The sequence below is a fragment of the Diorhabda carinulata genome, chromosome 8, assembly GCF_026250575.1.
Source record: "Diorhabda carinulata isolate Delta chromosome 8, icDioCari1.1, whole genome shotgun sequence".
Lineage (NCBI taxonomy): Eukaryota > Metazoa > Arthropoda > Insecta > Coleoptera > Chrysomelidae > Diorhabda > Diorhabda carinulata.
The window spans coordinates 12,444,920-12,471,201 of NC_079467.1; the positions used below are offsets into that span (position 1 = coordinate 12,444,920).

General features: G+C 31.1%; 1 protein-coding gene across 4 annotated transcripts; it reads right to left on the reverse strand.

Moving 5' to 3' along the window:
* On the reverse strand, positions 1–20,686 carry LOC130897085 (deoxycytidylate deaminase). Of its 4 annotated transcripts, none has more exons than XM_057805672.1 (6): positions 20,378–20,686; positions 20,091–20,326; positions 19,192–19,405; positions 18,279–18,354; positions 759–992; positions 1–664 (listed from the first exon to the last, which is right to left on the reverse strand). In XM_057805672.1, exons 1-5 carry the CDS (start codon positions 20,398–20,400, stop codon positions 792–794), a joined length of 750 nt encoding a protein of 249 aa, XP_057661655.1. In that variant the 5' UTR covers positions 20,401–20,686; the 3' UTR covers positions 1–664; positions 759–791. The 4 variants fall into 4 exon arrangements, with proteins under 4 accessions (XP_057661655.1, XP_057661654.1, XP_057661653.1 ...); XM_057805671.1 differs by having other exon boundaries at positions 1–699; XM_057805670.1 differs by having other exon boundaries at positions 1–992.
* Positions 20,687–26,282: the final 5,596 nt, after the last annotated feature.

Consider the following 26,282-nt stretch of genomic DNA (forward strand, 5'->3'; position numbering starts at 1 on the left):
CAGCTATAATTAAAATGCAAATTTTAATAATACATTTTTAATATTTTTACGTATTTATTGTATTTAACTAAAACAGTTAATGCGAAAACGGCTTTAAAGACATTAATCCAATAATTTTGGTATTAGCGAAAAATACAAATAAGTTTTAATTTTCACGAGTGAAAACTACTACAATCATTTCTAAATTATCTAATTTAAAGGAAAATGGGATTTCAAAAACACGACATTATTTATCAGAACTAAATTCCTCACAAATCGTTTGCGTTTTTTTGTTGAAATAAAAACTGCAGATACGTGTAGGAAAAGAATTTACACAGTTTATTTTAGTCTCTTTATTGATTCAGTTTGGTTGCTTTTCAAGTTATTTTAATTTTACGGTATAAAATGATTTATTTCATTCCAGAATGAGTTGAAATAGTTAAACTTTAATTTCAAAATAATAGTTGTGCTAGACATCGGTACAAAATCCAACTAGTACAGGAACTAACTGAGGATGATCCTGATAGAAGGCTGCAATTTTGTGAAACAATGAGCCAGCGTTTAATTGAAGATCCGCATATTTTTTAACATGCGTTTTTCCGACGAATGCATACCCAGTATCCTCAAAAAATAAACTTCTGGTGTGGCATATTAGGAAATCATATCATAGGACCACTTTTTATTCCTGGAAATTTAACTGGTGAAGTCTACCTAAACATACTTAAAGATACAATTAATCCTTTAATAACACAAATAATTGAATATGACCAAAATCATACTTCTGATCGGCATCAAGATGAAGCACCTCCGCACTATGTGGCTCCTGTAAGACAGTTCTTAGATGACCGGGTTTCCTGGACGATGGATTGGAAGGAGGGGCCCAATTCAATGGCCTGCCAGGTCACCGGATTTATCGCAATTAGACTTTTTTCTTTGAGGACACTTTTGCAGAGTCCATAGAAGATCTTCACCAACGGATTACAGCGGAGTCCAAAAACATAACACCTGATATACTACAAAATGTTAGAAATAGATTTGAACAAAATCTGTATTATTGTATGAAATCAAATGGGTCACATTTTCAACATTTGTTAATGTAAAGTTTTAATAAATCAATTTAACGGCTAGTTCACTTTTTTTACAAAGCATGTTAAAAATATTGTTTTCACTCGTAATAATTGAAACTTATTTGTATTGTCCATTAATACCAAAATTATCTATAATCTAAAAACCTCGAGTAAAAAAGAAAGCAATGATCTTAGGTTTTCAAGGCAATATGATATTATTGAAGTAAGCGGTATTACAAAACTAATTCACCCTGTCACAGACCAAGAAAACATAAAGTATTATGTTTTTGATGAAGAGCTGTTTGGAGTTCTAAACGAGGCGCACGTATCTAATGGACATGGAGGAAGAGATCGCAAGATTGAGCAATTGAAAGGAAAATTCCAAAATGTAACTACAAAGGAAATTTTACTACTTTTAAGCTTGTGCAAACCTTGTATTCAAAAATTGAACCATAAGAAGAAAGGGCTGGTTGTAAAGCCTTTGTTATTCAAGGAAATGAATTCTCGATGTCAAGTGGATTTGATTGATTTCCAGTCGCAACCCGATAGAAATTTTAAATTTATAATGGTGTACCAGGATCATTTAACAAAGTTTGTTGTGCTAATGCCACTGAAATCAAAGACTGCAAACGAAGTATGTGAAAACATCATTGATATTTGTACTTTGTTAGGCGCTTCTTATATTTTAAAATCTGACAATGGCAGAGAATTCGTTAATAAAATTATTGACAATCTGGTTCCTGTATGGCCAAACTTCAAAATGGTGCATAGCAAACCGCGACATAGTCAAAGTCAAGGTAGTGTTGAGAGAGCCAACCAAGACATAGAGAATATGATAACCACCTGGATGCAAGACCACAAAACTCAAAATGGAGTGAAAGCTTAAAGTTCATTCAACTTATGAAAAACACTGCATTGCATAGTGGGATAAAAAGGTCCCCATATGAGGCAATGTTCGGTTGCCCCCCGAGACCTGGCTGATCCACTTCAAAACTAACTACTGAGATATTGACAAATTTAGAATAGAAGAGGATCTTCAATGTGCTTTTAATCAAATACAGGAGCAGCAACAACAAGAAAACGAAACAGAATGTAACGAGAATGGAAATACTAATATCATTGGACAAAACCAAAATTTATCAAGTGGTGAGAATTGACTAATGGATGATTGTAATTATATCCTCACTGACCTGGACAAGTCTACAGAGTCGATCAAGAAGCAGAGAAATGAAGCGTTTCACTGTCTAGAAGAGCAAGCTAAACGCATGAATAAAAGCTCCGATCAGATTCATCCGCCACTTCCCAGATGTTGATCGCAGAAGAGGAAATGCTCGATATATCCTTACTATGATACTGGAAGTCGACGATGATGGATTCTATCGAATCGAAACAAGAAATGGAATTCTGAAGCAGCTTTTTTCAAGGTAACTTCTCTCTCTTTCTCTCCCAGTCCCTAATATTAAATTTTTGTATTTTTCAGGTCTCAATTCAGTAAATGTCCCACAAACATTGTTAATGAAAATTAAGACCTATGGATAAAATTATTGCTTTGAGGACTGTTGCACTTCACAATCGCTTGGAAATGGACAAAGATTTTTCAAATGTTCTTGTTGTAATAAATAATAAATATTGTCAAATAAAATTTTTTATTTTGGAGTTTTTGCTTTTTTATTTATTTTATTTTATTTTTTATTTATTTATTAGGAAGACTGTTTTTCCTTACGGTAAGACAACTTTCACTAATTCAAGGTAGTAAGAGTATAATTTCATTAGATATAGTCAACTCTGACTTTCTTGTTAATTAAAATATCACTGTTTCCATTTAATCAACTTTTCCTGAAAATATCAGTAAGAGTCGACTTTACCAAGGCCAAATCAGTTTTCCCCTAGCAAAAAGTCAACTTTTACTAACTCAAGGCACTAAGAGTATACTTTCCCTAGGTCTAGTCAACTCTGTCTAGTAGGGGAAAGTGATTACCATTCGTACGCGGGGTACATTCGTACAGTAAGTATAGCAGAAAAATCTAAACGGCACAAAAGCATGCTTTTGCTTGTGTGCATAGACATACCGGCCGCCATGTTACTAGCAGAATGTCACGCCAGTCGCGGCACGGTGTATCGGTTGACAAGACGTAACGTGTTTTCGCGCGCGGTGAGTAAATTTTAATTTTAATTTTAATTCGCAATTGTAAGAATGTTGTTACGTTTTTGACAAAATAGTAACGATAAATATTAACGTTAATATTGATTATATTGAGCTTTAATTGTTATATTTCTGAAACTAAATTAGAATTTGTGTAAAGTTGTATTTGAATTTTATGCAAGGCATGGTGTGCATTCGGACAGCCAACCAGAGGACACATTCGTACGCGTACGAATGCTCCCCTTTAGATTTCATTAACCACCAGAACTTCAAAATTAGATTTTTATAGAATAAAATATAGAAACCTTTTAAAATTATGGTAAAGACAGCACAATAACATATTTTTTAGTATTCTACTTCGAACAAAGCGTTATATTTTTATAAATTAAAACTAATAATACATATTTTATTGCAGAATCATGGTACGAAAATATAAAAAGAAGGGTACGTGAATTACATGGAGAAAATTCTAGAAGGTCATTTTAATAAAACGCAATAGTATCAAATATTGTAAACACATTGTCAGCAATAATTTTTTTATATAAACGAAAGAATGTAAACACCTTAGTAATGTTTATATAGTTAGAATAGTTAATTCGCTTGAGAGATTAATTGTAACCATTCAATACAAGATTAATTGTAATTTTTGTATTAAATAAATTTTTTAAAATAATTTTTGATTACCGAAAATTATATTTGGCACAGTCAGTAGGATAGTGCGGTCGCGAGTTTTACGCAAAGTGCGATAAAAGTTCGGATTAAGTACTTCAGTACCTCAGCACTAAATCCACCAGCTCTGCGAGGGACAGGACTTCAAATAATTGTAAGTGCCAAGTTCCCTTATTTTTATTCCTTTTTATTATCTATCCTTATCGATTCTGAGTAAGGAAGAGATAATTTATTAATTTTAATTTTTTTTATCAAGTATATGAAAGATTTGGATACTTTATTAAATACATTTTGTGATTTATAAAAGTAGATAATCCAGATTACGCAAAAATGGCAACAGCTAATCCAAAAACCCTTAATTGGTTTAATTATTTAAACTAAAATTAGAAACTATAAAACCATATGATAGTAATATAAATACATTGAATAAATTTATTAATAGATGTGAGAAATTAATAGAACGTATTCGATCTATAATGATCAAGATATCAATAATCATGTCTTGGAATGTATCCAAGACAAATTAATTGATAAAGCAGAAATGATGGTAGGAAATAGGATTGAACTAAATACATAGTTCAAATTAAAAGAAGCTCTAATACAATGTTTCGCAGACAGACGCGACTTAGAATGTATATTACAAGAATTGACAAGAACACGACCATATAAAAATGAAAGTTTGATAGCGTTTGAAAATAGGCTACAATTATTAGAAAGCCAAACAATCCAAAGAATTAGTAATAATTTGAATTTAGGGAAATTGATAAAAAATGTCAAATAAACCATTGTGAGAAAACAGCTTTGATCACCTTCATAGCAGGATGTTCAGGCACCATACGTAACAATATGTATTTGAAAAAGCCTGTATCGTTAGAAAATGCTATGGCTTATGTCGATGAATTCGAAAACTTCGAGAAACTCTATGGCCAGAGTTAAGTACAATAATAATAATTTTAAAACTAATTCAATGAAAAATAATAGAAATAATCAATATAATAATAACAAATGCACAAGTATTTGGCACTAGATAATGCCGGAAAAAATGTTTTCCGGCCAAATCAAATACCTGTAAATCGACTACCAAAACCAGAACCGATGTCTACGACATCAAGAAATTTTTCAGATGAACCCAGTAGACATGTAAGTATTAATCGCAATAATAATTATTATAAACATTTCCAATCAAGAAATCAAAAACCAAATTTCACTTCTGAGGAATTATACAATAATAATTGTAACGATAATGAAGAAGAAGAAAAAATAATTGATTTTCAGAATTTATTTGAGGCAGATGAAAATAATGATCAGACTGTAAATTTTCGAAAAGAGCCTTGAAAGAAAAATTAAGATTAATTGAAAGTAGGGTTAAGTTAATATATGGTTTTACCCGGTTTTTAGCACATGGTTGGTTTTATAAGATATAAGTGATAGATGATGTATATATATGAAGATGTAAATAAAATGTGTAACAAATAACAACAGGTTATGGGCCCAGGTCACAACTCAATATTGAAAAAGGTCGTTATTATAAAAAAAGGAAAAAAAAATGGAGGTGAACAGTAACAGTATTATTGGCATTAAAAACCATTTTAATGTAGAATTATTAAATGGATTAAATTATCACACATGGAAGTATCGTATGAGTATTTTGTTTGAAGAAAAAGATGTGTTGGAATGTATCGAAAAGGAATTTAATGATTCTGATTATAAAAGTGACAAACTTCGGGCTGAAGCAAAGAAGAAGGCCAATAAATGTAAGTCTATTATAGTGCAGTGTTTGGACGACTCGCAAATAGATTTAATTAGAGGAAAAGATACAGCTTTTAGTATATGGACAGTTTTAGAGGAAAGATATGAAAAGAAAGGCATTCCGGGCCAGTTAATTCTAAGAAGAAAACTAATGTCTATGAAACTTCAAGATAGTAGCAAATTAGAAAAGTTTTTGTCCGATTTTGATGAAACCATAAGACAATTAAATGCTACCAGGCGCAGACATGAAAGAGCAAGATATTGTTTATAGTTTATTACTTGCTATGCCGAAAGAGTTTGAAACCGTAATAACCATATTAGAGAACATACCACCAGAAGATCTAACAATAAGTTTAGCAAAAACTAAATTAAGAGCTGAAGTTGAAAGAAAAAGTGCATTGTATGAAGCCAATAGCGAAAGCAGAAATTATCAGCAAGATAGTGTAAACTCATCAGCTTTTTCAACTTATAGTCCAGGTGTATGTTATACTTGTGGACAAAGAGGTCATTATAGGAAAAATTGTCGAAATCAGAGAGGAGGAAACAGAGGTTCAAGCAGAGGCAGTTTTATTGGAGGTCAAAGTAGTTTTCGGGGTTATGGGAATTTTAGAGGAAATTTTCAAGGAAATGGTTATAGAGGAGGATTTGGTTACAGAGGAAGAGGATATAAAGAAACAAGCTATAGAAGAAATTATGACCATCAGTATCAGGACAATAACAATAAGGGATCAAACTATATGGAAAATGAAGAAGGAACTGAACTTGATGAGGTACAAGATGGACAAGGTATTTGTTTTTTGTCAAATTTAAACTCTAATTTAGAAGATTGTTACCAAACTGTAAGTAACCAAAATTTAGTATTTTATATCGATTCAGGGTGTACTGATCATTTAGTAAATGATAAAATGTATTTTTATGATTTTATGAAGTTGAAAAAACCCATTAAAATAGCGGTTGCAAAAAACAACAATTACATGGAAGCCATTGGAGTAGGAAATATTGAAGTTTTTAGTGAGGTCAATGGAAAAGAAATCAAATGTAAAATTAAAAATGTTCTGTATGTCCCAAATTTAAGAAAAAATCTATTGTCTGTAAAAAGGTTAGAAAGTGTAAATGTAAAAGTTGTTTTTAAAAAAGGGAAGGTACTAATGTATAGCGAAAAAAAATTAATCGGAATTGGTTATAGAAACAATTTATATGAAATATCCTTTAAAGTAAACAATGTAGAGTCTTTAAATATTGAAAATGAAAAATGATGAAATAAAATTGTGGCATCAAAGATTAGGTCATGTATGTAATGCAAATTTAGAGAAATTAATTAAAAATAATTTGGTAACTGGTATAAAAAATCTCAAAATAGGTAAAGTTGATTTTTGTGAATCTTGCGTAAAGGGTAAAATGACCAGGTTGAATTTTGGAACGCGCACAAGAGCTAAACAATTACTTGAGATAGTGCACACAGATGTTGCAGGACCCATAACTCCAATTAGTCACGAACAAGGCAAGTACTTTGTAACTTTCATAGATGACTATTCAAATTTTGTTTACGTTTATGTAATAAGAGCTAAGAGTGGAGTGTATGAATGTTTCCGAGAATATGTGAGAATGGTTCAGGCTAAGTTTAATTTAAAATTAGCTACATTGAGATGTGACAATGGAAGGGAATACATTACAAATGAAATAAAGCAATTGTGCAGGGAGAATGGGACATTTATCGACTATACAACACCTTACAGTCCTGAACAAAATGGTAAGGCAGAACGCTTTAATAGAAGCTTGGTGGACAAAGCAAGGACCAAAATGCAAGACGCTAATATTCCTAAAGAATTTTGGAGCGAAGCAGTTCGAGTAGCAGCATACGTTCTAAATAGAAGCCCAAGAAGTGCTTTACAAGTTACTCCGGCTGAAATATGGAATGGGAAGAAACCAGACATTAGTAATTTAAGAGTTTTTGGATCTACAGCATATTGCCACATTCCAAAACAATTTAGAAAAAAATTTGATTCTAAAGCGAAGAAGTGTATGATGATTGGATACACAATGACAGGGTACAGATTATGGGATATCATGGAACAGAAAGTAGTCATTGCAAGAGATGTAATGTTTAATGAGAGCGAATTTTATTTTAAAAATGAAGGAATGGAGTTGAAGGAAAATGGAAAACTTGATAGCAAAAATGCAATAATAGAAGAAAGTGACGATGAACAAGAAGAAGTAAAACAAATACAAGAAGAGATACAGGTATTACAAGAAGATGATTTACAAGACAGAGGACAAGAAATACAAGAAAAACGAACCAGGCGAAAACCTAACAGATATAATGAGTTTGAAATGTATATGGCCTTTGATGCAATGTCATATGTTGAGAATAGACCCGAAACAGTGGAAGACTTGACTGATAGAAGAGAGAAGGACTTATGGATGGAAGCGATGAAAAGAGAAATAAGTTCAAGAGAGAAAAATAAAACTTGGATAGAAGCACCAATGCCCAAGAATGCAGAAATACTAAGTACAAAGTGGGTATTTGCTAAGAAGCCTTTAGAAGAACAAATAAGTGACAAATATAAAGCTCGCTTAGTAGTCAGGGGTTTTGCGCAGAAGGAATCTTTTGATTATGATGAAATTTACTCACCCGTGGCAAAGATGACTACAATAAGGACATTATTGTCAGTGGGTCTACAATTTAAATTTTATTATCAACAGTTGGATGTGAAAACCGCATTCTTAAATGGCGAATTGAAAGAGAATATATATATCTATCCACCAGAAGGAGTAAAATGTAAACCAGGCAAAATATTAAAACTAAATAAATCCCTTTATGGCTTAAAACAAGCATCTAAATGCTGGAACAACATGATAAATAGTTTTTTTAATAAACTTAGAATTTTGTAGATCTGAAACTGATTACTGCTTGTACTATAAAAAGACTGGAGAATATGTAATTTACTTATTACTTTATGTGGATGATATTATATTGTGTGGAACAAATTTAACAATAATTAATAAATGCAAAAATGAATTAATGAATAATTTCGAGATTAAGGACAAAGGTGAGTTAAAAAATTTTTTAGGTTTAGAAATCTGTTATGACAGAGATAAAGGAATTTTGGAAATAAATCAAGAAAGATATTTACAGGGAATTTTGAAAAGGTTTAATTTTGAAAATTCTAAACCATGTTCAACTCCAATAGACCCAAAATTTAGAATAGATCTAAACAAAAATGATACAAATGGAAACAAGCCAGTAAGAGAATTGATTGGGTGTTTGATGTTTTTAATGTTAGGGTCAAGACCAGACATCAGTTTCACAGTAAACTACTTTAGTAGATTTCAAGAAAGAAATTCAGAAGAAATTTGGATTGGACTAAAAAGGCTGTTAAGGTATTTAAAAGGAACATTAAAGACAAGATTAAAGTATGAAAGGAGAATGAATGAATTACCATTGAGCTGTTATGTAGATTCGGATTGGGCAGGAGACGTGAATGACAGAAGATCAGTGTCTGGGTACGTTATTAAAGTTTTTGGTAATACAGTATTGTGGGTAACCAGAAAGCAAAACTGTATTGCATTGTCCAGTACTGAAGCGGAGTTGATAGCTTTATGTGCTGCTGTCCAGGATTCTTTGTGGTTAAAAAGATTGTTGCTAGATATGAATCTTGATGTGAATTTTTTCAAAGTATTTGAAGATAATCAGGGTTGTATTGCACTTGTTAAAAATCCTGAGAATAATAAACGTGTCAAACACATAGACATAAAATATAACTTTATTCATGAGAATGTAAAAAATGATTGTATTGTCCTTGAATATATAAATACAAAATGTCAGTTAGCAGACTTATTAACAAAAGGATTGCAAAAACCACAATTTTACTCAAATTGTAAACAATTAGGTTTAGATTTTGAAACGAGAGAGGGTTAATTTTATTTTATTTGTTAATTTCATGTAATATAGGTGATATTTTGAATATGATTGTATATTAATTTATAGACTCTATAAGATGCGCATTAAGAGAGGGTGTTATAATAGAAATCTTTAGGAGTTATTTTAAGTTAATGCTTTCTTATAGAGATAGCGCTTGATTTGTAGAAATAGTAGTTTAATGTTCTATGTACATAGTTTTGTTTTTGTAGTTGATTATTATTGAGAAAAGTAAGGTTAAGTTAATATATGGTTTTACCGGTTTTTTAGCACATGGTTGGTTTTATAAGATATAAGTGATAGATGATGTATATATATGAAGATGTAAATAAAATGTATATAAAGACCTAGATTGATTTTAATCAACACTGCTGTGTAACAAATAACAACATAAACATCGCAGCAAACAATCCGTTGTCATAGATTGAAATTAAAAATCCAAAATTAAAATTACTAATAGATACAGGAAGTAACAAATCAATATTAAAGCCTTCAATTGTTGAAAAACATTATCCTCAATGTATATATCATCTATATATATAAAAGAAAGTCGTGTTAGTTACTCCACTTATAACTCAAGAACGGCTGAACCGATTTAGCTGAAAATTGGCAGGGAGGTAGTTTAGAGCCAGGAGAAGGACATAGGATACTTTTTATCCCGTTCGACAGCATTCCCGTGTGACTTGACATGAAACGTCAGTCACTATAAACGTGGTATAACAAAAAAGAATCAGACTTGGAATAACAAAACGCAAATGACAGCTATGTAATTGACGTATAATGACAGACATGTAATGACGTATGTATGACAATTTGATATTTGTAAGAAATCAATAATAAAACTATTTCTATTAAATAAATAATTAACAATTATAATGTAATGATAGTGCCATTGCCCATTCGTAAAAAGTGAAGTGAACTATAAAACTCGGTATGGTTGAAAATTTGAGTTTTTAGGTGAAGTGAAGTTTAATTAATAATGCCGCGACCAAGACGATCGAATCTTTCCCGACAAAGCCGTGATGCAAGAAGAATACGAAATACTGCAAATGAAAGGACTGAAGAAGAACAAGAAATTGCACGTGAACAGCGCCGCGATAGTATGGCTCGATTTCGTGCTTCTCAATCACGAGAGCAAAGTGAAGCAGCCCGTGAAACAGCTCGGTTGGCAATGCAGAATCGTCGAGTGAACAACAGAGGTCAACAAATAGATAATTTGCGACGCAGAACAAGATATTTATCAAATGCTGATTTGAATCGAGCAGCGTTTCAATACGATTGCTCCAATGATTACAGCTTGCATCCTAGCGTTTGCATTGGGCAAATGGACGTAGTTTGCGAGTATTGTGGTGCATTAAAGTTTTCCGGAGAAACCCCTGGATTATGCTGCCTTAATGGTAAAGTGAAATTGCCATTGTTGACTCCGCCACCTGAGCCATTGTATTCAATGCTTTGTGGCGAAACACAAGAATCACGCCACTTTCTTGCAAATACACAAAAATACAATGGTTGTTTCCAGATGACGTCATTTGGGGCAGATATTATCGAAGAACGAGGATTTAATCCGACATTTAAGGTATTTATTTTTGTACTTATATAGATGTAGTTAAAGAATAACTTACTTTATCTATTGGTACCTATGTAGTATATTTGCTAATTCTGAACTCTACTCTCCGACCGAAAAAAGTGTTTATAACACAGTTAATACTGTCTGGTTTTTATTTTGTAGATACAAGGACAGATTCATCATCGAATTGGATCATTACTACCTTTCGAAGATACACAGAATAAATTTTTACAAATATATTTCATGGGCAACATGGAAGAACAACTTGATCGAATGCAGGAATGAAGCGAGACTTGCAGTGTTTGCTTCATGAACATCATGCGTTGGTAAGGTTGTTTATGAGTGCTTTAGAGCGCATGCCAAGTGATGACTATAAAGTTGTCATCAAAGCAGATAAACGACCATCTGGAACACACGAAAGGACATTTAATGCTCCAACAGTAGACGAAGTTGCCATCCTGATTGTTGGTGAACAATTGGAAAAACGCGATATTGTGCTTACACGTCGCGATAATGGTCAACTGCAACAAATATCTGAAACTCATCGATCATATGACACATTGAAATACCCGCTGATGTTTTGGCAAGGAGAAGATGGATATTATTTTAACATTAAAATGAAAAATCCATTGAATGGTGAGTATCAGTATCATAATTTATTTCATTTATTTGTGAAAGACACTGATTTAAAATAATGCTTATTAAAAAAATGGTTAATGTCTGTATTGTTTGCCTTTAAAATTTGCCTTTGAAATAGTTAATTATCAAATTTTTAATTTCAGGTGAAGAAACTACAAAGAAAGTTAGCTCAATGAATTATTACGCATATCGTTTGATGATTCGTCAAAATGCTGACAACTATTTGCTGCGGTTTCGTCAATTGTTTCAGCAGTATTGCGTTGACATATATGTAAAAATAGAAACGAAACGTTTAACATTCATTAGGTTGAACCAAGCCAAACTGCGTTCTGAGGAGTACATCCATTTACGTGATGCAGTTAGTACTGAAGGAAATGCAGCTAATATTGGTCGATTAACTATTCTGCCGGCGACATACATTGGTAGTCCACGTCATATGCATGAATATGCACAAGATGCAATGACATATATTCGTCATTACGGTCGGCCCGATCTCTTTATTACTTTTACCTGTAATCCAAAATGGATAGAAATTACTCAATTGCTACTTCCCGGACAAACATCAAGTGATAGACACGACATCACAGCACGTATATTCAGGCAAAAAATTCGGTCCCTGATGAACTTTATTGTTAAACAACGCGTCTTTGGAGATACTCGATGCTGGATGTATTCAATCGAATGGCAAAAGCGAGGCCTGCCGCACGCACACATTCTTATTTGGTTAGTGGAAAGAATTCAGCCTGACCAAATAGATGATATCATATGTGCCGAGATTCCTGATTATGAAGTCGATCCAGACCTACATGATGTTGTTACTACTAATATGATTCATGGACCGTGTGGTGCCATCAATCCCCAATCACCTTGCATGGTCGATGGAAAGTGCTCTAAACGATATCCACGGAAATTAACGGCGGAGACTGTCACTGGCAATGATGGTTATCCGCTGTATCGGCGTCGATCACCAGATGACAACGGTCGAACTGTCACAACGAAAGTGAAAAGAATGGATTTCGTTGTCGACAACAGTTGGATTGTTCCATATTCGCCACTTATTTCTAAATCTTAATTATAATTAAAATTATAATTAAACCTAACCTAACCTTAAATTTTTGGATTACAATCCTCGAATACCAACGATGAAGGTCAGGCATATTCAATGTCAAGTGTGAATGGAACCTCAGTTGTTGATAATATATTAAATTATGTTATTCATCACGGTTTACCTTACAAAATTACAGCTGATTGTGGTTCAGAGTTTAAGAATAACGACCTTCAAGATTTTAGCAAATTGCACAAAATTGAACTACATTATACGACATCTAAAAATAGTAATTCTAATTCACCTGTGGAACGATTCCATTCTAGTCTAATTGAACATTTTAGATGTTTAAGAGAAATTAATAAAGATTTAACGCCTGATCAATTAATTAAACACTCAATATTGGCATATAATAACTCTATTCACTCAGTAACACAATTTACACCTTTCGAAATTATTAAAGGCCACATAAATAATCTTGATCCTTTTGATTTAGACGATCACTTAATAATATCTAATTATATACAAAATCATAAAGAAACCTCAAAATTACTATATGAAAAAATTAAAGATAGGAATGCTGATATTAAAGAAAAAATAATTAATCACAGAAATGAGAATAGAAATGATCCCCCTTCTTATGCAAATCAAGATACAGCTTATATAAAGACAAAATTTCGAGATAAAAAATTACCTAAATTTAAAAAGGCACAAATCGTAAAAGATTCTGGTATATTATTAGAAACAAATAAAGGAACTTATCACAAAAACATAATCAGAAAATCTAAAACTTACACTAAAAATTTGTTATGAAAAATAAAACTAACAACGATAATAATATTACTACTACTTTACAAGAAGATTAAAACAGAAGATGTAGAAATTACGAAAGTAAACAATTTATTATTACCTATCAATTTAGGAACCAGTAACCTTATTAATAGTAATATGTAATATATAAAAGTATACTTTTATATATTATATAGACCTAGAATATGTTCATAAACAGATTAATAATTTGAAACAATCTTATTATAGTTTAAAAAATAATTTATCTCAAGCGAACGCTACAAATTCTATTTCATATCATAATTTAGCTGAACAATCACTAAGTAGAACAGAAATTTTAATTAATACTTTAGATAAAAAATCAGAAAACATTTATCCAGATTAAAAGATTAAAAAGAGGATTAATAAATGCAGTAGGCAAAATAGATAAATGGCTTTTTGGAACTCTAGATTCAGACGACGAAGAAAGATATGATAATGCTATAAATGTTTTACAACAAAATCAAAAACAAATAATTCATGAAGTAAATTTGCAAATATCGTTACATAAAAAATTAATTGATCATTATAATAAATCGATTACGACTCTATGAAACAATCAACAGAAACTTTCTGATAATTTAGAGAAATTTCACATTTTGATAGAAAATACAATAATAACTTTGAATAATTTTATAACATTTTACAGTACAATTTCACAGATTAATCTGGATTGTCAAAGTTTAATTACATTAATTGATAATATTGAAAACGCAATAACATTTTCTAAATTAAATACGATTCATAGTTCAGTCATATCTAGTCAAGAAATTTTAGAAATGATGGAATATTTTAACGTATTATTTCTTTCTGGGCTCACAAGTAACCTTTTCCAAATCCAAAATAATTTTTGCTACCCTTGTTCCTATCCTAAAACTCAAAACCTATGAATTTTTTCATTTATACCCCGTAATCCAAAATCATACAATATTTATCCCTCCTCAACCTTACTTGGCCAGAAATCAAGAAGATGTTATTTTTATCAAAGAAGAATGTCCAGTGTTAGAAGGAAAATATTACTGCAAAGAAACATTTAAGGTAAAAGACAATTGTACTATTGAATTGTTAAACGGACGCTCTGCTGAAAATTGTGTTGTTAGTGAAATAAATCTCCAGGAAACTATATTAGAACAAGTGACAAATAACGAACTTTTAGTAATTCCAAATTCAGAAACTGAAGTGATTTCTAAATGTGTTTCGGACCATTATTTGAAAATAAGTTATCCATCAATTGTAAAAATTCCAAAGAACTGTAGCATCCAAATAGAAAATGAAATCTTCTCAGCTAACATACAAATCAAAAAGAAATTTTTAAATAATCAAATTTATAAATTTCCAAATTTAACCAACAGACTTTGAAAAATTATATGAAATAAATAAAATAGCTAGAAACATAAAGCCAATCCATGAAATTTACAATTCACAAAACCATGTATCAATAGGACTATTTACAATAATTATAATCATTTGTATAATTTTAATAATGTTATAGTTAATTCAAAAATATAAAAGAAAATTTGTAAGAAAACAGAAATTTAAAGAAAAGAAGAAAGAAGACATCGAATTAGAAGAACGAAGAAAACAAGATATGAAAAATACCTCCGTCATTTTTCAATCTTAGGGATGGAGAAATTACATGGAGAAAATTCTAGAAGGTCATTTTAATAAAATGCAATAGTATCAAATATTGTCAGCAATAATTTTATTATATAAACGAAAGAATGTAAACACCTTAGTAATGTTTATAGTTAATTCGCGTGAGAGATTAATTGTAACCATTCAATAATACAAGATTAATTGTAATTTTTGTATTAAATAAATTTTTAAAAATAATTTTTGATTACCGAAAATTATATTTCGCGTACTCAGAGGTTGGCGAAGAGTCCATGAAATTAGCAATTGATTACATAATTCAAGGACGGTTGTCGTATAGGAAAACCGCGTTGAAATATAACATCAAGACATCGACGTTGGAAAGCAGAGTCCAGAAATTTAAAGATAGCTCTAACACCGATGGACCTTAACGAACATGTCATTCTAAGTTCACGAATCTACAAGTCTTCTCCTTGGAAGAAGAGACACTTCATTATGGGCTAACAACAGTACAAATTCCAATCTTGCATACGAATACGCGAAAGCGTCAAATTTAAAATATCCCACGAAATGTGATGAAAACCAAATAGCCGGCGTAGAGTGGATGTGTAAATATAGAGAGAGAAACACCAACCTCAGTCTGCGAAAACCGGAGAAGACAAGTGCAGCTAGATCGTTCGCCTTCAATAAGCGTGCAGTCCAAGAGTTTTATAATAATTTAGCTGAAGTGTTACGACATAATTTTGCTGCCAACAGAATATATAACTTTGACGAGTCGGGCGTATCTACAGTTTTAGAAACTCCTAAAATTTTGGCTCCTTAATCTCAAAAAGAAGTGGGACAAATCGTGTCAGCGGAAAGAGGCGAACTAGTTACATTTGGTGCAATTATTTCTGCAAGCGGCAATAATATTCCTCCGCTATTTGTGTTTCCACGTGTACACTATGGGAACCATTTTCTAGAAGGTGCGCCTGAAGGAAGCCTCGGCTGCTAATAGAAGTGGGTGGATAAATGCTGACATATTTGTTTCGGTTTTAAGGCACATTCAGAAACACACTCTGAGCTCTAAAGAGCATCCAATTTTACTATTGTGTGATAATCACGAAAGCCATATCAGCTTACAGGCTATAACATATGCTCGAGACAATGGCATAATTTTTGTGTCTTTTCCCCCGCACACCAGTCATCGATTGCAATCTTTAGATGTTGCAGTGTTGGGCCCATTCAAGGCAAAGTTAAAAGTTGCGTTTAACAATTGGCATATGTCGAATCCTGGCAAGACAGTCAATATTTATAACATACCTAAACTGGTAAAACTTGCATATACTTGACTCATTTACAGTAAAAAATATTACAAGTGCATTTGAGAAGCCAGGTATATGCCCGTTCAATGAAATGACGTTCAGTGATAAAGATTTCGCTCCCATTGACGTATATAATTCAAATAATTTGGCAAATGTGTTACCTAATCCAGAAACAAGTACTGTCGCTCTAGAATCACAACCCTCCACCATTGTGCCATCTACTGATATGAATGAGCCAGATATTCGTGAGGAGTTGCCTTCTTTGTTTCAAAATCTTCAAGATATTTTTACCGGAACTGACGAACCTTCTACCTCTGCAACTAAGTCATTAGACCTTATCCTACAGTTGTTAGAAACAGAAAAACCAATAAATGAAGAAAACCTGGTAAATCCCGTATATATACAGATACACCTGAAAAAACAGCACTAGAAAAGAAACATAGACAGAAAGAATTGAAAAAAATAGAACAGGAAAGGAAAGCCAGAGCCAAAGCAGTGAAACGTAGTTTACCGAACTTAATTTAATACATAAGAAAAAGAAAGCTAAGCAAATAGAAAATGATGAAGATTCAGAAGAATCTGAAGGATCGCAATTTAGCTTGCGGGAGAGTTTAACATCTCCAATCGATTTCGAAACGGACGAAGAAATTGATGATCTTAGTATCAATAATAATTTAAATGTGACTCCAGATAAAATCAAAGATAATTGTTTTGTGTTGGTAAAGTTTGAGAAAAAGACTTCTGTTGTATACTATGTCGGAAAAGTTCTCAGTCATTATTCGGGTACAGAGCTGAAAGTATCTTATCTTCGGAAGAAACCGGGCTCATCATGGTCATTCTTTTTCCCTGATATTAAAGACATCACACTCTGTATATCACCGATGTCGCCATGATCCTTCCTGATCCACAACCACGAGCGGGCTGTACAGCTAGAATGACTATACTTCTTACTTTTGCAATTAATTCAAATAATTATAATGTGCAATAACTTCCAAAGTAACAAGCAAATGTATGATTAGCTACTTTAAGTTTAGATTGTCAAAGACTGTATAACTGTATAAAGATAGTATAACGATCTCATAAAAAAATATTGCAAAGATATAATTTAGACTGATTGTAAAGCTTAGAATTATCAATAAGTAAACTAAGGATGAACGATTTAATTTATTCTTGTTTCTAAAGAAAATTTATCGCCTATGGGTCAAGTCACATATTATCAAGTTAGTTTTTTGATAAATAAATATTTTTATAATAATTAATAAAAAAATTACAAATTTAATAGGCTTTTTAATTATCCTGTATGAATCTACCCCATGGCGTATGAAAGTACCCCACCTACTGTACGAACGTATTCCATGTACGGGGTACATTCGTACAAATATCTTATCATAGAAAAATCATTATAACTCTTTTACCTTTTGAAATAACAGTTTCGGATTTTTTTGTAACAAATTACAATAAATTTTTTACACTTAGGTATATAAACTAGATAAATTCGATAATTAATCATAATTTCGAAAAATAAAATCTATAAAGCGTACAAAGGGTAACCACTTTCCCCTAAATGTTGTTCAAAATTTATCACTTTTCCTTTTAATCAACTTTTACTAATAAGTCCAGTAAGAGTCAACTCTTACTGGAGATATATATATATATATATATATATATATATATATATATATATATATATATATATATATATATATATATGCTTTGACAATAATGCTAGTTTTCTTGAATTTCCTCATCAGTTTCAATATCTTTAATAGGGCTTACAGGAAGTTGATGCATCTTATTCCAATCTATTTCTTCAAAATCAATCACAATTTTTGTGTGCTTTGGAACAAATTGCCTGAAACAAAAGGTTTAACAAGGTTAATTCTAATCTAATAAGTTTCAATAGATCGTCACCATAAATTATAAAAAACTGAACTGCTCCACTGGATTCCCAATTCAAAAGAGGGCGATTTCTTTGACTTGCTTATGTTGTCCATTTTCATTGTGGTAGGTTTAATATCATAATTTTAAAAATTTACAGAAAATAGCACTAAGATATAAAAATTGTACTTAGGAATCATTTATACCAACAAATAATCAATTTATTTATGCGTATGCCCATGTTTAAGCTTTTTATTCGACTTCAAACTTAAAAAACGCAATGCTGAATTTTTGTTTTTGGGACTGTGATCATTCTTCCCCATAGCCCTACATATAGTTTTATTTTATATATTCAATTTACATTTTACAATTTACATACAATTTACATTTTTGTGGATTCATTCTCTAATTTCCTAATTAGAGTTATAGATTTTGTGACAATTCAAATACAAGAAAGAGAATTTATAGAAATGGATGACAAAGATGATAAATGATATAAATGAGAAAGCAGTTAATGATAAAAGAGACCTGATCAATTTCAGTAAAATTTATAGTTCTATTTTATAAATTTTATAAAATATTTAATAAATTTTAAAGTTGCTGTAAATAATTCCATTGATGGATGCTTAATATTTTCGAAATTTAACAAGTGAAGAAAATTACTTTTTGTGGTTGAAACAGATTTTTAATTGGATATTTATGTTTTTGATAACTTTTTGCATAATTTCACCATTGAATTTTCACAATCATCCTATGTATTGTGGTGGTTGGTTTTTACAGAGTTTATCACATAAATCATATAGAATAATACCTGTATTTAATTTCGGCTGCATCAAACATCATTTTTGAAGCTATAGTACTATTTTTTGAAGAATGTTTATCAGATAAATATATAACTTCTTTGATTCCAGATTGTATAATGACTTTTGCACATTCATTACATGGGAATAAACCAACATATAGTTTGCAGTTCTTTACATCAACACTATTCTTATTTAAAACAGCGTTAACCTCCGCATGACATACTAAAAATAAATATATATTCATTTATTAAAAGGAAATCAACAAAATCTATAATTATGTCTAATGGTCTAATGTATCTACATATGCAGCACTGTACAGTGTTTTTCAAAAAATAGAAGATATAACAAATGTACAAATCCTAGATGCTAATCAACAGAAATGACGATACTGATAGAAATGGCAAAGAGGCTAATGAAAATAAGGAACAATTAATCAATTAATCAATTAAACTTGAATTAAAAGTAGCAAAACAAACAAAAGTAGTACCACAAAAGACGGCTGAATGGAGACAGGCTAAAGAGGAAACCAAATGGATAGAACGAAATAAACATATAGTAAAAGAACTTGCCAATAAGTAAGTATAAGTATTTCATTACAGAACACTTTCACAATAAACAAGTGCAATATTAAATCAATCAATACATAATACTTTTCAGTGCTACACTGGAACTCTGTATTACATCCAAAGTCGTCGCTATGGCGATATTTTTACAATAAAAATTAAATTAAGGGTTGTAAAAGATGCAATTAACTATATTTGATGGTGATTATAAACTGACCTCATGTGATTTCAGTAATTCACAATAACTTTTAATAGACAAGACTATATCAGTACTATAAATATATCGAATATCGTAAGGGAAATTACAATAATTTATTTATACAAATATCGAATTTTTGACTCACCATACATAAATTTGTTAAGTAACGGGTTATTAGATGATTTTCCCCACGGAAAATTGTCATCATGACAATTTTTAGGCATTCCATTGTAACCTACTCCAACAATCACATTTTCATTATTAACAATACATGCTCCTACTTGTGTACAAGGGTCCTTGCTTCTTTTTGCAGCTAAAAAAGCTGTTGCCATAAAATAATCTTCCCATTCCAGATAATCTTTTCTTTTAAGATTTATATGCCTGAAATATGGTTAGGTACCAATAGCAGGGCAAGTATCTAAAAATATTTACCTTATACGTAAAGTTTCCTCCATAATTCAAAACAATGGTATAACTTTTGTTCTTCTTTTCTATTTCAAATCAATATCTAACTCTAAATCCAGGATGTGATTGATCTATGGTGACATAGTTAAGTTTACCGTGTACGGCAGGTTACTCCGATCGTTTCCGATTTATGAACAAACACTTGGATATGATCACTATAAAACGCGGTGACTCCAGTTGAATTTAAATGTAACTTATAAATTTCGGTTTTCGAAATTTATTATTAAAAATTTTATTTTGAATATTTGAATGAATACAATTAATCTCAAGATCGAACTAATTATAAACATTAAATATCATCAAGTTGTTTACAAAAATCTTATTTATAGTAAAATAAATGCTGATACATGTTTACGATATTTGATACAAAATAAAATAAATGCTGATACATGTTTACGATATTTAATACAATTGCATTGTTTATAAAATGTCCTTCAAGAATTCTTCACATGTAACTCCTCCATCCTTAAGAATGAAAAATGACGGAGGTATTTTTCATCTCTTGTTTTCTGTTTTTTCTAATTCGATGTCTTCTTTCTTCGTTTCTTCGATTTTATGTTTTCTTACAAATTTATGTTTATATTTACGAATTAACCAAAATATTATTAAAATTATACAAATTATTATTATTATAGTAAATAGTCCTATTGATACATGGTTTTGCGGATTATAAATTTCATGAATTGGTTTTATGTTTTTAGCAATGTTATTAATTTCATATAATTTATTAAAAAGTATATTGGTTAAATTAGGAGATTTATAAATTTGATTATTTAAAAATTTAAAGTTTAATTTCGGTAATAATATTGATTTTCTTTTTTTAATTTGTACATTGGTTGAGAAAATTTCACTTCCTATTTGAATACTACAATTCTTTGGAATTTTTATAATCGATGGATACATTATTTTAAAATAGCGGTCTGAGACACATTTAGAAATTACGTCAGTTTCTAAATTTGGAATCACTAAAAGTTCATCATTTGTTACTTGTTCTAATATTGTTTCTTGAAGATCAATTTCACTAATAACACAATTTTTACCAGAATGTCCATTTAACAGTTCAATAGTACAGTTATCTTGTAATTTGAAAGTCTCTTTACAATAATGTTTTCCTTCTAGCTAGGGGCATTCTTCTTTAATAAAAGTAACTTCTTCTTGACTTTTGGCCAAGTAAGGTTGAGGAGGGATAAATATTGTATGATTTTGGATTACGGGGTATAAATGAAAAAATTCATAGGTTTTGGGTTTTAGGATAGGAACAAGGGTAGCAAATATTATTTTGGATTTGGAAAAGGTTACTTGTGAACCAAGAAAGAGATAATATGTCAAAATATTATTAAATTTTGGTATTTGTTCTTTATTGTAAATGGTACTTAAATATTTTATCATTTCCAAAATTTCTTGTCTTGATATAATTGAACTGTGAATTGTATTTAATTTAGAAAACGTTATTGCATTTTCAATATTATCGATCAGTGTAATTAAACTTTGACAATCCAGATTAATTTGTGAAATTGTACTTTGAAATGTTATAAAATTATTTAAAGTTATTATTTTATTTTCAATTGAAATGTGAAATTTCTCTAAATTATCAGAAAGTTTTTGTTGATTGATCCATAGAGTCGTAATTGATTTGTTATAATGATCAATTTGCAAATTTACTTCATGAATTATTTGCTTTTGATTTTGTTGTAGAACATTTATAGCATTATTATATCGTTCTTCATCATCTGAGTCTAAAGTTCCAAAAAGACATTTATCTAATTTGCCTACAGCATTTATTAATCCTCTCTTCAATCTTAAATGTGGATAAATATTTTCTGATTTTTTGTCTAAAGTATTAATTAAAATTTCTGTTCTACTCAATGAGTGTTCAGCTAAGTTATGATACGAAATAGGATTCGTTGCGTTCGCTTGAGATAAATTATTTTTTAAGTTATAATAATATTGTTTTGAATTATTGATTTGTTTGTGAATAATTTCTAAATCTATATAGTATATGAAAGTGTGTTTGGTATGTATAAGATTACTGGTTCCTAAATTGATGGGTAATAATAAGTTGTTTACGTTTGTGACTGTTATGTCTTCTGTCTTGATCGTCTTGTAAAGTAATAGTAACATTAATACTATTGTCAGCTTCATTATCTGTAACAATTTTTCTATTTTAGTTTTTTGGTTTTCTAATTATATTTTTATGATAGGTTCCTTTGTCTGTTTCTAATAATATACCAGAGTCTTTTACAATTTCAGCCTTTTTGAATTTAGGTAGTTTTTTGTCTCGGAATTTTGTTCTAATATAAGCTATGTCTTGATTTTCATAACAGGGTGGATCATTTTTGTTTTCATTTCTTTTATTTATTATTTTTTCTTTGATATCAGTGTTTCTATCTTTATTTTTTTCATATAATAATTTTGATGTTTCTTTATGATTTTGTATGTAATTAGATATTAATAGGTGATCATCTAAGTCAAAAAGATCAGGGTTATTTATATGACCTTTAATAATTTCAAATGGTGTGAATTGCGTTACAGAATGAATTGAATTGTTATAATGTAATTTAATATATTGTCAACAACTGAAGTTCCATTCAAACTTGACATTGAATATGCTTGACCATAACGAGAAATAGATACATTTTCTCGTTATTGTTGAATATGAAAGATCTACTATCTTAATAACATTGATATATTAAATCAAATTTAATTGAAGGGTTTATATTATATTTATTCATTTAACACAATTCACAATTATTAATAAAGTTTTCTACTACTTCTGAACTCATAGGTTTGTTTTGATTAATTTATTTATATCTATTTTATATTTGCGCCAATTATAATTTTCGTTAATTATTTGTTTATCTTCTTTCAAAGAGTTAAAGTTGTGAATTTCATATTAGTTTGTTTCAAATGGCAGGACTTTAAGAGGTTCATTTAAAATTCTATAAATTGTCTTAAACGTTTCATTTGTGTTACATTGATTGTAATTTGAATTTTCATATTATTTTCTTTTTTTTCATTAATTGAATAAGCAAATAAGCAAAGTTATGAATTATATTATTAAATTTCTTATATATACTCTAATTAATAATAACTTTTTATTATTATAGTTTCTAAAAGTTTACTAATTTAAATTTTTTTATATTTTACTTATTTTTTATCTATTAATTCTAAATCTTATCTATTCGTACAACATAATAATAAAAAGGAAAGAAAGGTCTTTGTATAAAAATCCATTTTATAATTTCTTGAATTGCGTACCATTTTAATGAATGATAATATCTAATTTTCCAAAATAATTCTTCAATTAAACTTTCATTTAGTATAGCATTTAATTTTTTATTGAAATATTTTGAACTTATTTCATTATTATTTCTATCAAATTCTTTGTTAATTGTTTCATAATTAATCTCAACTTCGTCATTTTCTTTATTTATTTCTCTTTTATTAATCATATTATTTTTATTTTGTATGTCCAATATATTTATATTTAATTCAGGTTTTATGACATAACATTCTTTTTCTAATATATCATTATCTATTTTTATAACATCATTTATATCTTTTTCTTCCATTGTCTCGTCATTATTTATTTCATTTATTTTTCTGTTTAATTCTATTACATTTTCTTTTACTTCAATTTCATTATCATTTTCATTCATTTTTAATTCATCTGATTCCGTATATTGTAATTTTACATTTAATTCCACTTTATCAAATAATTCTACTTCTATTTTTGTATCATTATTCATTTCTCCTACCATTATAATATTTTCTTCTAAATTTTTTTCTGTTACATTTAATTTATCTTTTTCTTCTTCATCAAATAATTTACTAAGATCAACTATTCGAAATAATAAACTAAATCAACCAAAGAAGTCGATCTGCTTGCCGAAAATGAAAATCTGCGCAAGCAAATCCAAAACCTCCAAGACCAGCAAAAGCCTGAATCCAAAGAAGATGCTGTGAAATGCAAACAATGCCATGAAGCCCAAACGCGCCAACAATAACTAGTGCAATACAAGAAGTATGAGACATTTGCAAGTTTCCAATCCATCACGGAAGAGGACTGGAGCGACTCAATATTTCCGCAGCCACACGTACAAAAAGGGCATATCTGGGATGCACCCCACGACTCGGAAAAGATTCTGCCATGTTCTTGGGAACTTGAGTCCAGCTACAGAGAAGTCGGCAGAGCTATCGCGAAATATGGCGGCAAGGACGGACTGAAACGCCAAAATAAAACTGAGGGAGAAGCAGCTATGATGGCCTACTCGTTAGGATTTCCCGACGATAAAGGAAACTTAAACGCTTCTACGAGATGGATATACTACCCCATCGTACATTCCGAGCCACAAGATGTGACTCGGACGACGAATGTCTTTTCCAATCACTGAGTGCTGTTAAGAATCATATGGTGGCACACAAAAAGAATAAGCTAGCCATACCCGAAATGGAAGATGTCACGGGTCTTATAATCACCCGTATGCTAACGTATTTTTTCGCTGCTACCCCAGTACAGCTATTAATCTGTAGGCCTGACAGTGAAACACCGTCAGTAACGCATGGTAGGAGTCTAACAGCTCCAAAATTGAACACCCAGAGAACTCCACGTGAGGGAAGTGGCGCAACGGCATCAAGGAGTAAACCGCAGCAAGATGCAATAATAATAAAAATGGAAGGAAAGTCCTACGCAGACCTCCTGAAAACAGTTAAAGCTGCAGTGGACCCCGGCGGGCTCGGTGTAGAGGTAAGAGATCTAAGGAAAACCAGAAATGGCGATCTAATGCTGACAATAAACAATGGATCAGATAAAGCTGAAATACTAAAGAAGGAGCTCAGTGATAAGGTGCCGGACGCAAAGACCTCCCTGTTCACCAATAAGAGCGTGCTGCACTTTAAAGGTATGGAGGGAGATGTGACTGAAGATGTAATAAAGGATGCAATCCTTAAAAAGACTGGTATAGGATCCGGAAATTTCGAAGTCAGGGCTCTTCGCCCCGCATATAACTATAGAAAAAACGCCACTGTTATAATGAACTCTGCAGCAGATGCAGAAAAACTAATCCAGATGAAGGTGATCAAAGTGGGCTGGACAAACTGCAGAATCAGCGAAAGAATACATGAAGACCGATGTTTTAGATGTTGGGGCATTGGCCATGTAAGGGCAGAGTGCAAAGGACCAGATAGAGAGAAGTTGTGCCTAAAGTGTGGTAAAGAGGGGCACAAAATTACAGGCTGCCAGAACAATGCCATCTGCGTATTTTGCAAAATATCAGGTCACCAGTCATCAAAATGCCAGAAGAAACAAACAGAACAATAAAGGTCCTCCAGATCAACTGTAATAGGAGCCGCCCGGCTGTGGACATGGCAGTAAGCGTGGCGAAAATCATTGGTGCTGGTATCTTGATTATAAGTGAACCAAACCTTAACTTCATTAGGAATAGAAAGGACTAGGTAATTGGGGATGACCTCACCACAGCTATTAAAGTAATCAATTGCGATATTAGTATTAAGAGTCAAGGATATGGAGCGGGGTTCACCTATGTAACAATAACGGACGATATAACAATATATAGTTGTTACATGTCAGGAAATGATGAAGATCAAACCCTGGAAGAGACCTTGAATGCAATAGGCAGGCTGGTCAGAGAGAAAAACCAAAAGGCGGTCATAGGAGGAGATTTCAATGCCAAGTCTCCACAATGAGGCATGAGTTACTCCGACAGAAGAGGGCACATTGTAACCGAATGGATTGCTACAAATGACTTTACAGTACTCAACAAAGGGGAAGCTCCTACCTTCGAGAGGAGGGGATATGGCTCCATCCTTGACCTTACCTTAGCGACAGGAAATGTGTCATCATATATTGCAA